At 49.2% G+C, this 15,275-nt stretch overlaps 1 protein-coding gene across 2 annotated transcripts in view; it reads right to left on the bottom strand.

The window, feature by feature from the left end:
• Positions 1–15,275, bottom strand: part of Upf1 (UPF1 RNA helicase and ATPase) — a 36,324-nt gene that overhangs the window by 5,916 nt on the left and 15,133 nt on the right. Inside the window, exons 3-18 of one of the 2 annotated variants that reach the window (XM_005332977.4) lie at positions 14,871–14,960; positions 12,563–12,730; positions 11,987–12,167; positions 10,347–10,508; positions 9,574–9,691; positions 9,323–9,421; positions 8,492–8,600; positions 8,186–8,345; positions 7,965–8,083; positions 7,251–7,415; positions 7,033–7,147; positions 6,337–6,480; positions 5,716–5,929; positions 2,705–2,822; positions 1,793–1,949; positions 645–787 (exon numbers count right to left, since the gene is read on the bottom strand). In XM_005332977.4, coding sequence (XP_005333034.1) covers positions 645–787; positions 1,793–1,949; positions 2,705–2,822; positions 5,716–5,929; positions 6,337–6,480; positions 7,033–7,147; positions 7,251–7,415; positions 7,965–8,083; positions 8,186–8,345; positions 8,492–8,600; positions 9,323–9,421; positions 9,574–9,691; positions 10,347–10,508; positions 11,987–12,167; positions 12,563–12,730; positions 14,871–14,960 — 2,262 coding nt within the window. The remainder of the gene's footprint in view (positions 1–644; positions 788–1,792; positions 1,950–2,704; positions 2,823–5,715; positions 5,930–6,336; positions 6,481–7,032; positions 7,148–7,250; positions 7,416–7,964; positions 8,084–8,185; positions 8,346–8,491; positions 8,601–9,322; positions 9,422–9,573; positions 9,692–10,346; positions 10,509–11,986; positions 12,168–12,562; positions 12,731–14,870; positions 14,961–15,275) is intronic. The other variant, XM_005332978.2, reaches the window with a different exon arrangement.

Raw genomic sequence — 15,275 nt, 5'->3', positions numbered from 1 at the left:
AGAAGGCCTATCTGCAGTCAAGAGTCAGATTCCCAGGACTAGGGCATGAGCCACTGAGGGGCACCTTACATGGCCAGCTCCTTTAGCTCACCCTAATGCAGCTGCGTGTTACAAATCCACTTAATACTGGCCACCAAACAAGGCAGCACCCTAAAAAGTGAAGTGACAAATAAAAAACCAACTATGTCCTAAGTAGGGAACCAACGTGTAAATGTGAACCAGGAGGTGTGAGCCATCGGCTCCTGTTATTTGGCAAGCCATATGCTAGATTCTTGGACTTGTGGTTGATGAGTGGGCAATTGTTGCTTGGGATTCTGTGGGGACAGATACTCTGGCCACCTTGGTCTCAGGGTCCTTTTTATTATTCACTCAGAAGAATTATATTCCAGAACCTCAAAAGGTAGACAGGACTAAAGGGCACAACAAGGACACCCACAAACAAGCCCAAGCTGCTGGGTTTGAACCTCAGCCTTGAAGCCCCAATATATAATTCTGGCTGGACTGAGAAACATGGGCCCCAGACAACCACTAGGACACAGAAACAAAGAAAACTCTTGGTAAGACATGGAGCCCTCTGACCTCTAGGACTAGCCAAGCCCTGTCAGGCAACCAAAACTGGGCCTGTGCTGCAAGGGTGAGCATACCTTGCTCTGGTCAGGGCCACATTAAGACGTCTGGGGTCGTTTAAAAACCCAATTCCTTGGTGCTCATTTGCCCGCACGCAGGAGAGGATGATGAAGTCCTTCTCACGTCCCTGGAAGGCATCCACGCTAGCGATCTCCACCTCCTGAAAGGGGCAGCATTGTCCCATCAGTCAGCAGGCTGCCCCCAGGGACCCCCAAAACCACATGGAACATTGTCAAGATACACCACCAAATGCCACTGGTAAGCTAAGGACCAGGCACTGCTCACTGTGCCCCTCCCACATCACTCTCTTGACTTTTTTTTTTTTCGGGGGGGGGGGGTGTGGGCAGGGTTTTTTGCAACTGAACCCAGGGGTGCTGAGCAACATCCCCCCCACTTTTTTTTAAGACAAGAGACAAGGTCTAAATCGCCAAAGCCAGCCTCAAACTTCAGGATCCGTGTGCCTCAGCCTCCCAAGTCCCTAGGATTACAGGCATGCACCACCATACCCAGCTCTCCTGGCATTTCCTACTTTTTATTTTCTTTCTTTTTTTTGTGTGTGGTGCTGGGGACTGAACTCAGAGCAGTGCACATGCCAGGAAAGCCCTCCACTGCTAAACTACACCCTCGTCCTTTTTATTTTGTTCCCCAATAATAAAAGCACTTGTGTGCTCCTGGAAAACCCAAGGAACAGAACAGAAACCACTCGAAATGTCATCCCCCAGATTTTGCATTTGGGATTACTTCCACATGGAGTTCTACCTGGATGTTAATAAAGGAGCAAATTCTGTGTCCACTACACAGTGGCACCCACTGTTCCCATCTTGGAGTAGTTTCTCAGTTTACTCTGAAAAATGCCCCAAGACATAATACACTTTCATGCACACATGGTTCTGACCTTTGGAACATACTCCTCACGGCCTAGTGCCTGACCATACAGAACTCCGGCAAGGACACTGAAAATGTTCTATCAGGTGCCCTTCCTGAGAGGCTAGACTGACTTGTGTTTCTGGGCATGTTCTGAACTCTGCTTGTGACAGGTGCCCCTCATGTGGGCAACCTTTAAGGTCAAAAGTCAACATTTACTGTGTGACCCAGAAGGTCAGGCCTGAAACAAACCTCCACTGAGTGTGTGGCCCGTGGCAGAGCATCCTTCAGTGTGACGTACCTGGTAGAGCTTTGTGTGCAGGGAGCCACTGAACTGCATGTACTGCACCAGGTAGGAGCGCTGGCCCTCGTAGGGTGTGATAATGCCGATCTGGTCAGGCTTGGCTCCCGCCTTCAGCAGCTTTGTGGTAATTTTCTCTACGTTGGCAGCTTCCGTCCTGCAAAAATCAGGCTTTCAGTGACAGAGCCCCAATCCCAGGTGGAGGCTGTGAGGAGAGGATGCAGCTACACCTCCAGTGTAACGTGAACCTATAGCAACCCAGGGGGGCAATGGGTACCACTCTGACAGCTAAGAGTGTGACACTGAAGGCCCAGCTGGCATCACCTGCACCAAACCCAGCATGACCTTAGCTGGGCTCCTTCATCTTTAGTAAGAAGTCAGGAGAAGTGGAAAAGACTCACACTGCAGGCTTAGAACATGCCCAATAAAATACAAATATAGCCGTGAACAGTGGTGCATGGCTGTAACCCAGTAATTTAGGAGGCTTAAGCAGGAAGATGCTAAGTTCAAGGCCAGCCTGGGCAACTTAGTGATATCCTTGTATCAGGAAGTAAAAAGGTAGGGCTGGGGTTGTGGCTCAGTGGGAGTGTTCGCCTGGCAGGTGTGAGGCACTGGGCTTGATCCACCACATAAAAATAAATAAAATAAAGGTACTGTGACCATCTATAACTTAAAAAAAAGAAAAAAAAAAAGAGTAAAAAGGGTTGGGGACAGAGCTCAATGCTCAGTGGTTAGAGAACCCATGGGGGTTCCATCCCCAGGACAGCAACAAACAAACAAGCAAATACATTGGAAAGAAGATGGAAATAAATCTATTGGTAGAGTCTACACAGATGGGGGAAAGGAGAAAACGTATCAATATCACTCCACAGGTGGCTTCAAAGCCTGTGGATGCAGGTATGTCCTGCTTACCTGTTCAGGTAGGATGTGCCTGAGCTGGCGATCTCCTCCTGGCCCTGAGTCACGTAGAAGAACATGGGCTTGTCAGGCTGGGGCCACTGAAAGTCAAACCCCTTTTTCACACGGTCCGCTGACATAAAAAGGAAAGAAAAGAGACATGTCATGTCAGAGAAGAAAAGTCACAGCTGTCTCAAATAAGCCCAGAGAGCAATGGGGACACTGCTCCAGGGCAAAGAACCCAGGTGTGGGGTGCCCTGGCCAAGGTATTTGAGCCAGTCTCCTGGCCTATGATACCCAGGACTGAGCAAGGCCATTGGGCAGAGCTGGCTAGCTGAGCATGTCCTCATTGTTGGTGCTTTTCTGAAGTCTACTCAACACATGCACCTACACCAGGATATCACAGATATCTGTTTCCTTCCAGAGGTTTTGCTGTCATCTCAAAAGACCCATAAATCCATGATTGACTTCTATGTGACTGTTGAGCTTCACTGTCACTGATCTGGGCCTCTGGACAGGCACCTCTGTCTCTGGACCCCTTCCTGAGTCTGATATTGCCCTATCAGCGGCAGTACTCCAATACCTCACAGTGGGCCCTCTCACTGTCCTTGAGTTCTTCAGGATGGCATGACTGTCCCTGGCCCTGTGCATTTCCTTACACTTTTAAGGTCAGCCAGTCAACATGCATGTTCCAGCTCCCTGGAACCATCATCAGTGTGAGAAAAGCAGTGTTGCTACACAGCTAGACGAACAGTGACCAAGGCAGATGGCCACTGAGGACACACTGTATAAGACCTTTTATGTCAAGGTGAAAATAAAGTACACTCCTTCCATCTAGTCAAAGTGAGGAGAGGGGCCAGCTGGGTGAACTTGGGGGCCCAGGAGCCCAGGGACTAGTGGCAAATGCTTAGCCGCACACATCCACAGCCAGGAGCTTGCACACATAATCACAGCCCTCAGCAGCTGGTGTGGACTGGCTCCGGTCCTGCCTTGAATAGTGGCCACTCTCAGGGATGAAGGCAGCTTCTGGGAACTGGTGAGGTTCTGTCTCAGGGTTTGGCTACTGGTTATGCAGGTGTGTTCACTTATTGAACCTCATTGAGCTGGGCACTCATGAGATAGGCACAATAAGTTTACTAATAAGTTCAATAAGTTTAATAAAAGTAACTCACTGGGTACAAACTAAGTAGGGAGGAAGCAACAAATAGTGTCCTCCCAAGTTGCTAATGTCCTGGGGATAGCCAAGGAGGCCAGAGTGGGGCTGCAAGGGTCTAGGCTAGCACAGAGGCACTGAACTCAGACACCTCAGAGGGCCACAGGAGAGGTCTTCATGGCCTCATGTTTACTAGCCTGGCCATGTGATGGAACAGCACCATTCCAAGAGTCATGGTGACAGTGGCAACAATTGCCAGGACCTATACCATCCATTTGGGAGCAGTGTAGCGTAAACTCTGAGCTTGTGTCCTCATGTCTAAGTGGAGCTAAACACAGACATGGCAGGTTGTGAGGGTCTCAAATGCTGGTTTTAACAGGACCCTTTAGAGTTCTTAAAAAGACGAGAGGCTTTTGTTTATATGGGTCACTATATTTTAAAACTTACAAACTTAAAACATGTATTAATTCCTTTTAAAAGAAACCCATTATGTGTCACCAAAAAAAAATTTTATGAAAATATACATTTCAAAATGAGTTGAGTGAGAATGGTCTTGTTTTCCAATTTGTAAGTCACTGTACTGTGGCTTAATGGAAGACGCTGGGCCCCAGACCTGCTTTTGCGCCAGACTCTTGTGATATGCTCAAGAATGCAAGGAAAGCCAGGCTTAGAGTCACATGAGTTAAAAGCAAGGAAAGTTTTTATGATCATTCTGGATAACCATGGCTCTCCATCCCTGATACCACATCAAAGCTGGAAGAGCCAGTTCCCCTGCAAGCCAGTTATGCCCATCCCTGGCTATCCTCACACTATGGGGTCTTTGGCCTCTGCATGACCTTTTGGTTATTTGGGAAATATGTCCTCAGTCCATGCTGGTTATTTGGGAAATAACTACTCCCTGAGTCATGAAGAGTTCCAAAATTCACATACTTCATGGTAAAGATAAGGGCATTCCATTTGTCACCACCACAGATCTCATCAGAAAAGTTGTACACTAGGCACTGGCACAACCCCAAGCCCAATGACAAGTTTTCCAAAATTCTACTTTCACTTGAATCCTCAGATTTTATCACTGGTGACAAACACTGCCAGTTGTTTTCCTTGAAACCATAACAAGTTTGCTTGGATCATTTTCAGGAAAATATCTGTCCAGTGCCCCAGTGTGAACAATCGGCATGTATCTACAAGTGCCTCCCTGTCAGTACCTCCCACACGTACCAGGTCTCACAAGCACTTCCATTCTGTCACACTGAAGATGGGCAGCACACTCATTCAAGGCATTCTTTATTGACACTGTGTGGCAGTGACACCAAGGGTCTGGCATAATTGGGCAGTCACATCCCAGTCAATCACCATGAGTGTGAGTGTTGGACAGTGGAAAGGGCAGATGTTGTCTCTGCTAATATCAGAGTAATTGTGACTTCAGGGAGCCTGCAGGTCTCTGGACTCCACAGCCTGGGGCTGTTTTGGGGTTCTGGGCTTTGAGAATCATGCATTCTGGCTCTGATAATTTTCATAAAGCACTTAACATGCCTCCCAGCATAAAGCAAGGTTACCACCCAAATTCTTGTCCCTGCTGCTGAATATGAAGCTGTATAAGCCCTGGTCTGAATTCCCAGGAAGTAACTCTGAATTCCCAAGCCCACACCCTGGGGAGCCCCACACTCCAGAGCAGTTGTTCAGTCCCTCTGACCACCACACTGCCCACATGAGGAGCCCTGCCAAGACCTCACACAAAGTACCCCGTTGACAGAGGCGGCTATGCAAAGCCCCGTAGGGAGAAACTGACAGGCAGGTTCCCTCTCCTCAAGCCAACACATTCCCTTGTATCCACTTCTCTCCCAAAGCCCCTGCCCCAGGCAGAGCCTATTACCTGCAGTGACGCCGTTTTGGAGAGAGCCCTCGTAAAAGATGTTGGATGGGAAGGCACTAAGCGCGGGGTGCATCCGGTATTGGACTTGCAGGCGGATGGGACGGATTCCCAGCACCACCAGGCGCTCAAAGAGTGACTGTGACAGCCCGGCTTTGGCCGCTTTCTTGCACATCACCACTGGGCCCAGCTGGCAGTGGTCACCCACAAGGATCAGCTGTAGTGAGAGAGGCCACACAAATTGAAATCTCAACCATGAAATGGTCTAAACACCACTAGCAGAGGTCTAAGGGGCTCCAGGTCCAAGTACCATCACCCAGCCTTTCAAATTCAAAAGGAAAAACATTGGATAGGAAAACTGCTCAGCACATTCTGTGACACCCAGAGCACAAGATTATAACACTCAGGTCCTGGTACACAGGGCCTCTGAGCATGGTAGGCACAGGCAACAGCCCCATGGGTCCACACCTTAAACACTCTCAAAGGGGCCTCTATGTATTTATTTCCTCTTCAGTGCTCTACCAGGGTATCACCAGCATCATGTTTTTAGAAAACAAACCTTGGGTCTTAGAAATCACATCTCTGGGTTTCAAATAAGACTGCAGTAGAGGCAAGGTATCCCACCTGCTTGGCTCCAAGGACCACGGGCACCATGCACTCTGGCTCAGTGGCTTGGGTGCTCTCGTCGATTAAGATGGAGCGAAACTGCATCTTCGCAAGCCTCGGGTCACCAGCACCCACACAGGTGCAGCAGATGACATCTGCATTCTGAGAAAGGGGTACAGAGGCAATAGGAAACCTACACGGTCAATACTACAGCTCTGGGAAAGAAGGCAGGCAGGATGGGTACAAAATATGTTCTGTTCCAAGCCCTCTCTGACAATTACTTAAATAAACTGCCCCTCCTTCCCACATTATCTCCTATCCAGGTTTCCATGACTAGCAACTTAATGATCAAAACAGTTGTACTCTGTTGAAGGAGACCTTTCCAAGTAGACACAGCTCTATGTCTCATGACAGCCTCTAAGGGGCAGTGCTGAGCTGGTAAAACCCCAGACTAGTGCTGACATTACTTTTGGTAGGTTCATTTGTTGTAAGAATATGTTCCAGGGGCTGGGGTTGTGGCTCAGCGGTACAGCACTTGCCTTGCACATTCAGGGCCCTGGGTTCGCTCCTCAGTACCACATAAAAATAAATAAAATAACCATCCCACAGGTGCCATCATAGGCTTCACAGATTGGTCTTTTGGCCCAAAAGAACAAAACAGAAGCCCACTTTCACAGACTGTTAACAGCCAGCAGCACCCAGCCAGGAGCTCACCATGAGCAGCTCTCTCTCAGCCGTGCGCTTCAGGGCCCGGTACCGCTTCTCGTCCGCAGAAGAGAGTTCCCCCGTCTCATCCTTCAGCTGCTGCAGCTTCTGCAGCTCTGGCATGCTGCAATCATACACCAGGTCAGCGGGCACACAGGAGATCTGTATGTGCCAGCAGTATGTGCGAGGGCCCAGTGAGGGGCCCACAGAGCTAGCCTGACACCCACCTGTCCATGTTCCTGATTTGGTTGTGCAGCGCCAAGAAGGACACCGGGGAGTCAATGGCCTCGCGACTCTTGGCACAGAGGCGCACAACTTTCAGCCCTGTCTGGTGGATCTTCTCCGTCAGTTGATCCACAGCTATGTTACTCGGAGCACAGACAAGTACAGGCCTGGAACAAGATGTGAACATCTCAGTTTTGCCCAGAGGAAATTCTGTGAATGTTAATGAGCCAAGACCATTACTTTTAACAGGCAGTGCAGCCAGCTCTGGATCTATGGCTCCAAGCTGGAACGACACATACGGAAGGAGCTACAATCCCAGCAGTGACAGCTACTTGCTTCCCACCCAGCTTTCAGAGTTCTAACTCATGAGAAGTAACACTCGTGACTAAATTCTGCATCCTCATCCTCCTGTCAGTATATATTCTCTGGAACCTTCAGAGTTCTCAGAAGCACAAAGGCACATGACATACTGACCAACACTGTGTTTACGATGGCAGCGGGCCTGGTTATTCAAAAATAACTGTACAGGTCAAATCGAGTACAACTCATAGCAAGTACAGAATGCCAAGCTGCATAGGGTCACTGCTTGCTGTGTGCTCACCTCATAATCTGGGCCTGAGGACACAACTGCATCCAAAGTTCTCAGCAGACAAAACTCCCCATTCTTACCACCCAAACCCTCCATGTCTCACCCACAGGCTGTGCAGAGAGCCTACCCATTGCCTTGCCGAGCCAGGTGGTAAACAATAGTGGCTGATGTCACCGTCTTCCCTGTGCCTGGAGGGCCCTGGATCAGACTCAGCGGTCTCTGCAATACAGTCTTCACGGCATAAACCTTCAAGTACAGGCACCAGCAGTTAGGAGCAGCAGTCACCCAGCAGCCCTCCCAATAGGCCATGCAGGGTGGCCCTGCGTGTCCCCATGGACCTGCAAGAACCTGAGAGTGGTTGAGGTCAGGGAGCCCTTGTGCTGTGAAGCGCTTCGGCAGCTGGCACTTGATGATCACATCCTCCACTTCATGGCCGAGCAACTTGTGGTAGATGTAGCCCGACACGGAGGTCTCATCCACAGCAAATGTTTTTAGTGCACTCTGCATCCTGTAGGGAAAGCACAGGTCAACCAAATGCAGCTGTGAACCACGTCCCTGGCCATGGTGACGAGACAATTTTCAGAGATACTGGAGGTGGTAGGTAGGTGTTTGCAAATCAGACAGCAGCAGCAACCTGCAGTAGGGTGGACGTACCTATCAAATGAGGTTGACTTCCACACAAAATCCACCTGGAAATTATGAGTCACCTCCACGGGTGCCCCCACACTGCTACGGAGTTCAATGGCGATCTCATCGCCATAATCTGGGTGCTGAGTTAAGTTCGCTTTCTTGTCCAAAGTCTAGTTTCCCCTTCCTAGGAGACCTCAGCTGTTGGTCTTTTTTTTTTAATATTAATTTTTTTTTAGTTGTAGTTGGACACAATACCTTTATTCCATTCATTTATTTTTATGTGGTGCTGAGGATTGAACCCAGGGCCCTGGGTATGCTAGGTGAGTGCTCTACCGCTGAGCCACAATCCCAGCCCAGTTGTTGGTCTTTAAATATTACTTACTTGGTTACTTAGGAGAGCCCTCCTCTGCACCAATGCTGAAAACATGCAGAACCAATACACAATCAGAGAGATCAGAGTTCTCATTCACAGCCTTTGCCTTTGAGAGCCCATGTTTACTTGCTGGCGCAGGCTGTGCACACACTGTGTTCTCTCTCTCTCTCTCTCTCTCTCTCTCACACACACACACACACACACACACACACACACACACACACACACACACGAACAGGTGGGGAGGGGCCGGCTTCTGGCCAAGGCATAGGTGCCACAACTGTGGATGCCTATTTGAGTGGAGAGGAAATAACCATCCACCTTACCCAACCAAGGTTAAGAGACTATGGTTTTCCTAAGGGCAACAAAGAGTTATACCAACCAGCACCTACCACTCTGCACAGCTGTGCCCATCAAACCCATGACCCCACAACCATCTTTTCCCAACCTGGTTGGCCCAGCCCCCAGTACATAAAGGATACTATCAGGGACCTTGATGACGTGGCCGATCCCTTTCCAAAGGGGTGCAAGGTCCCCTTTGTACCGCAGACATATCTCATCCCCCTGCATGAGTCGCATGTCTTGTGGTGAAAGAGACAGCAAGAGAGTTAATGTTTTTAACATATGTCGTGACTTCCACCATGAAGAGTTCAAATCAAGGGACACTTTACAAGGGTGAAACTAGGAATTTTATGCTACTTATGGTCACAAATATTTTAAAACTTAAAATCACCTCTTAACCAAATTATGACTAAATCCTCATTACCAGAGTCAGTCTTGGGCAAAGTGAAGTAGGCGATTCTCTTCTTGTTAAGGCCCAGGTCCCACCTGACCGTGATGTTATCTTGAGTCTGAACACATGGAAAATAAAAGCCCGGTTAGCCTGCACACAGACATGGGCCTGGACACCACGTGTCTGGCTTGCCCTGAGGCTGTAAACCTCCAGAAAGGCCATGCCAGTGGCTGCACACTGTGACTCCTGGGTGCAGAATGACACCCACAGGCCTGAAACTCCATCAAGGGCACATCTGGGAGAGAAGCAATCAGGAACCCCCAGAACCCACAGAAGGTGACCCGTCAGCAGACTCTGCAGCAAACAACAGGAGGGCCCAACACAATGTTCACTCCAGAGGAGGCTTCTTCCTGGCCGTGGGCTGTGAGAACTGGCTACAGGAGGGAGAGAAGAGAGGCCAACTGCCATGCAGGATGTTTTCCGTTTCCTGGGCACGTACTTTGTAGTGACCTGGCACAAGGTCTAACTCTCGTCGCTGTAAGCAAAGCTGTAAACCAGACTGCAAGGTATTTTTGTGGGTTTTAAAACAAAACACTCAGGCTGGTGTTTACTCCGATGACTGGGCACTGGCTCCTTATCACTCGAATATGGCCTCGGATCTGCATTTCTGTCCAGCTCTGCAGCCTAGAGAGGAAAGCACCCTCCCCACCTTAGGAGAGATGCTTTGTTAAAGAAGAACCAGAGCACCACGAGCCCTACACACACCACATCACCTGCGACTCTTTCAGTTTCTTATCATAGTCAGCCTCCAGCTTGACCAGGGGGCCAAAGATGTTCTGGTACTGGTAGGCATCTTCGTACCGCAGGAGGACATGCTGCGGCTCCTCATCCACTCCTGGCTTCTCCAGGTCCTCCAAGGTGGCTGAAGGGTTTTCCTACAAGATGAGAAAAGCAAGTGCTCGCCCCATTTCCACCCACAAGCAAATAAGCATGAGTTCTTCTCCAAGAATGCCCAGCGGCAAAGAACAGTAAGGCCTCTTCCTGCCTGTGTGAAGCCATTGGCTTCGGTCTGTGGTCCACAGCAGAAGAGGCCCATCTCATATGTCCTGCTACCTCTGAGCTGAACCAATGTGGTTCTGCAGCTCTTCCCCTGGTGTTCTTAGGGAGCTCTGCACTGATAGACAGAATGGTACCTGGGAACAGTGAAGTACTTTGACAATCTGAAAACTGAAACCGAAAGGTGCTAAGCTAGACCATGCCTGAAAAAACAGGATCCTACTGCTGGGCAACTAGGGAAGCCAAGGCATAAGAATGGCCAGCTTAAGGCCAATCTTGATAATTCAGCACGACCTCTCCAAAACTAAAAAGGGCCGGGGACATAGCTTGGAGGTAAAGCACTTGCCTAGCCTGTGCGAGGCCCTGGGTACCTCAATAAAAAGATCCTATTTAAGATTTCTGGTTGAATGGGTGCTGAATTAAAATTTCTAACTCAGTTAGAACTAACTTTATCACAAAGTCCTAAACAGCCAGAGCAAGAGAAGGGTTTCCTTGGAGAAATAGGTGGGTATAGGGGGTGTTTTACCATGAGTCTGCAGTCAGAGCAAGAACCCCATTTTCTGGCTTCTCCCCTTCACATCTACCTGTACTGACCTTCTTATAATAAGGACAGCTGCTCCCCTGGTTTTAAATGGCACCCACAGTCTTCCCTATTGCTCAGTCTTGGCCCTCCAAGTAAGTATGCCAAGGCTAGTCCACAAACTTTTCCCTCCTATCCCCAACCAAAATCTTGCCTAAATGGTGGCCTGTGCTGCACTGTTTCACATCAAGCCAGCCAAGGGACTCACTGGCCTCAACCACACCCAGCAAGAATACAGTTTCCAGCCAGGAGTGGTGGCACATGCCTGTAATCCCAGCAGCTTGGGAGACTGACGCAGGAGGACCACGAGTTCAAAGCCAGCCTCGGCAGAGGTTAGGTGATAAGCAACTCAATGAGACCCTGTCTCTAAATTAAATACAAAATATGGCTGGGGATGTGGTTCAGTGGTTGAGTGTCCCTGAGTTCAATCCCTGGTACTCCCCCACCACCAAAAAAAAAAAAAAAAAAAAACCAGATTTCAACAGTCAGAACTTCCCTTCCCAGAGCTAAGTCTCCTGGGTCAGGCAAGTCAGGGAAAGTTGCTGATGATAGATGGCCCTGAACATCGTGAGCTGCCCACCAGGAATGTACAGGTGCTATAGGAACCCCTCTGGCTTGCAGGTGCCCCCACGCCACTGTAGATCATGCTTCCATTCCTTCCAGAATCTCAGGTGGTCTCATTTGGTCAGCTGTTTCTGAAGACACTCCATCTACCCCCTGTGCAGCCAGAAGCTGGCACTGCAGGTCAGAGGGTTAGCTTTACATTGAGACACTCACCTTCCAGAGCTCCTCTAGCTTGTTGATCTGCTGGGCCGTGATCTGCCGGGCCCGAAGCTGTTCCTGCTCAGAGGGGATCTTGACCAGCCAGGAAAGGAAGCATCGGTCCTGGATCAGGGGCTGCCACTGCGAGCTGTCCCAGTTGATATCCTTGAGGCTGCTCTGGCTTGCACACGGTTGCCTGCAAAATACCCGAGGGGGGGGAGGTGTAGAAGAGCCCACCTTTAGGACCAACCCCACCCACCCCAGGGATGACCTGACACTCAAAAAGGGATTTCCCTGCTGTTTACTATGTGATCACATTACCTTTAAATTGTTAGTAATAAATTGCATCTCCCTGCACACTTGAGCTCTGAACTCTTAAAACTCAGAACAGACTTTGTTTTCACAGAATTGTTTTTATGATTTAACCAGAACACACCCCAAAAGAGTTACTCAACGTTCCCAATTCTCTAACCAGCCCCAGCCCCCCAAAGTTCTCATACCCTGCCAGTCAGCAAAAAACATTTTTAAAGCACAGTACCATTGGGTCAGAGCCCTGGCTATGGCGGAGGGCCAACCACAGTGGCCCCTCACCTGCACAGCAGCACGACAACTGAGTCGGCCTTGGCGGGAATGAAGCCGAGAAGGAAGACATTGCGACAGCCACAGTTGTAACACTCCAGGACCGTCTCCCCCAGGGGCCCGTCCTTGTGCAGAGTCACCTCTTTGCATTTTGCCCTCACGAGGTGATTTACAATGTGGCTGAAACCAGGAAATGATAAATAGTTAACACCCAAACTTTAGCTTTTCACCACTTCCAATTTTCAGGCCCCTGTTAAAAGTTCCGGTACCGTTCATGGTCCATTAGCAGAGGCGGTCACACCTCATCCATCTGGTGTCCCCTGGGAGCAGCCCTCCCCTGATCTGGCTCCCACTGAGCACAAAAATCATCCCCAACTTCAACCACTTTTAAAGAAAATTTCCTTAACACATTTCACGTAGTTCCTGCATTTTTTCCTCCCCAATTCCTGCTTTCTTAAACCCAACGCATCAGCATCAGGCCTACCACTGGGGCAGAAGCTACTGTTAGACAGTGGATGGGCCTCTAGGAGACCCCACTGCTCTAGCCTCACTTCTGTTTTCTGTTGAAAGTCACTTCTCAGAGCCCCTGTTCCTACTTCCTGGAGCAATGGCCCCTAAATTTGTTGCAGATCAGGAAATATGATAACTGAACATATTAGAAACCAGATAGTTTAAACAAAACAAAAAAACACTAAAAAACCCCCAAACCTGAGTGGGGCTCAGGATAGCCCTCCTAGCTCACCTAAACAGTGGCCTGCACTTCACTCGGCCCCTGCTAAGTCACCACATACAGACACACAATGGCCTTATCTAGTTGCAAGAGGCCCCCCTGTGCGCTTGTACACTGTTCTGCTTCAGGTTCTCCCAGAGTTTCCACTGCTCTGAGCCTCCCTCCTGCCTGCTGCAGGCAGGTCATAAGGGCTGAGCACGCCAGCTAGCCTCCAGGTCTTCCTTGCTACGCTTCCTCTCTCCAGAACGCTCCCCTACTTTCTCCATTCCACCATAAGCTTTAACTCAAATGCTAACCTTCTTACCCTCTCTAGCTGCCACCAAACTCTTCAGGTTATCTAACCAACTCCAGTCACTCTGGCATCCCAGAAGCCCCTAAATCTTCCCTGGAGCAGCCACCACTAGACAATTAACCAGAAACAGTGATGTCCTGTAGCCTTTCCTGGGCCTTCTTCATCCTATGGCATTCAAAGCTCTCTCAAGATAAATGGCTACCCCATCACTTCTGGCCAGAACTCGCACAGAACATGCAATGGTGGTTGGCTTCTTTTTTTCTTGGAGGCCCTATGCTTGCTTCCCTGTTCTTGGCTGTGCTGGCTGGAAGCAGGGGTTGCCAGCTAAGAAAAGTTTTATTTAATTGCTTTTCCTGCATGAGAGGAACTCATGCCAACAGAGTAACACTCGAATTATTCACAATACTCTGAAAAAGGGACATGAATGTCTTAGATAATCTGAAGACCATTCCTTGCCATGCTCAGAACACCACACAGTGAGTCACTAACTCAGAGATAACATGAGATCTGATCTTTCTGTCCACATCCCTGTTGCTGATATGGGAAGTGTCAGGTCTCTGTGAAAATAAGCTTTGGTCACTGTCTGCAAAATGTGATTCTCAGAGAAAGATCCCACTGCCTAGCTGGCACTGGGAGCACTGCCTCACCAGACTTTGCTCCATTTCTTGGCAGCAGTGGAGTGAGCCCTGGGCTATCCCCACCAGCATGGAGACCCAGAACATGGGCAAGATCTTAGACTTTCCTGAAACTCAGCGCCAGGAGGATGCTCATCTTATCCCAAACACAAAACAAGGGAGCCAGTCACAGCTGCTGCTGATCAACAGCAGGAAGGGAAGCCCAGCGCTGACGGTCAAGTGAACTTAATTTAATCCGATGATTCAGGATCTGGCCCGAATTAGCCTCAGGACTGCTCAGATGAGCCAGGGCCAGAGTGAGCCTTCTCAGGAACCAGCTCCTCTGGTTGCCCGTGACCGCCCTGGGAACAGCCTCCCAGTAAGGAAGACCCACAGGCGTGCCAGCGGCTCATCTTGCAGAAACAGAGAAATAAAAACTGGGAATGAGAATTAAGCCAACCCTACTTGCATAATAAAAAGAACCACAGAGAATAAATCAAGGGTAAATACATTAAGGCATTCACACACTACCATCTGTTTCAAGTTAAACCAGTCACAGAGGAGGAAAAAAAACCAGGTTTGTTAGCGTGATTTTATATTGCGCTTCGCTTCAACATTTCCATAATTTACACACAAATCTGAGCACACCACTGATTAAAGACACATGCACGGTTGATTATCTACCTGCCAGAAGTATTTCCACGGCCGTTACAGAACCACTTCTTGCTGGTATTACAGTAAACCACGCAAGCAGGATCGTGTATTCCGCAGTAACTAAAAGAGTCCAAACATCAACAGTTAAAGCTGGAAGGGTGCTCTCTGGTTTTAATTTGGCAGGATGTAAAATTCCTTCCTCTTACAACATTTTTAAGTTTTTCATTAAGCACACACTCAAACCCAGCCCAGCAAGAAAGTCACTCAGGTTAAATGCAGGCTTCACAAACCTGAGATCACAGGGGAGAGCCAGGTGAGCTTGGCCACTCTGGGATTGGGGGAGGGGGGCACCCAGGCCAGCTGTAGAGCCACTTCCAGGTGAGGAGAAAGTGGCAGACCCCAGGCCATTCTAGATCCTCCTTTTTGTCCTAAAGT

Source organism: Ictidomys tridecemlineatus, chromosome 2 (assembly GCF_052094955.1).
Source record: "Ictidomys tridecemlineatus isolate mIctTri1 chromosome 2, mIctTri1.hap1, whole genome shotgun sequence".
In the NCBI taxonomy this organism is placed as follows: Eukaryota; Metazoa; Chordata; class Mammalia; order Rodentia; family Sciuridae; genus Ictidomys; species Ictidomys tridecemlineatus.
Note: the sequence above shows the minus strand (reverse complement) of the source record. Positions and strands in the feature narration are given on the sequence as shown.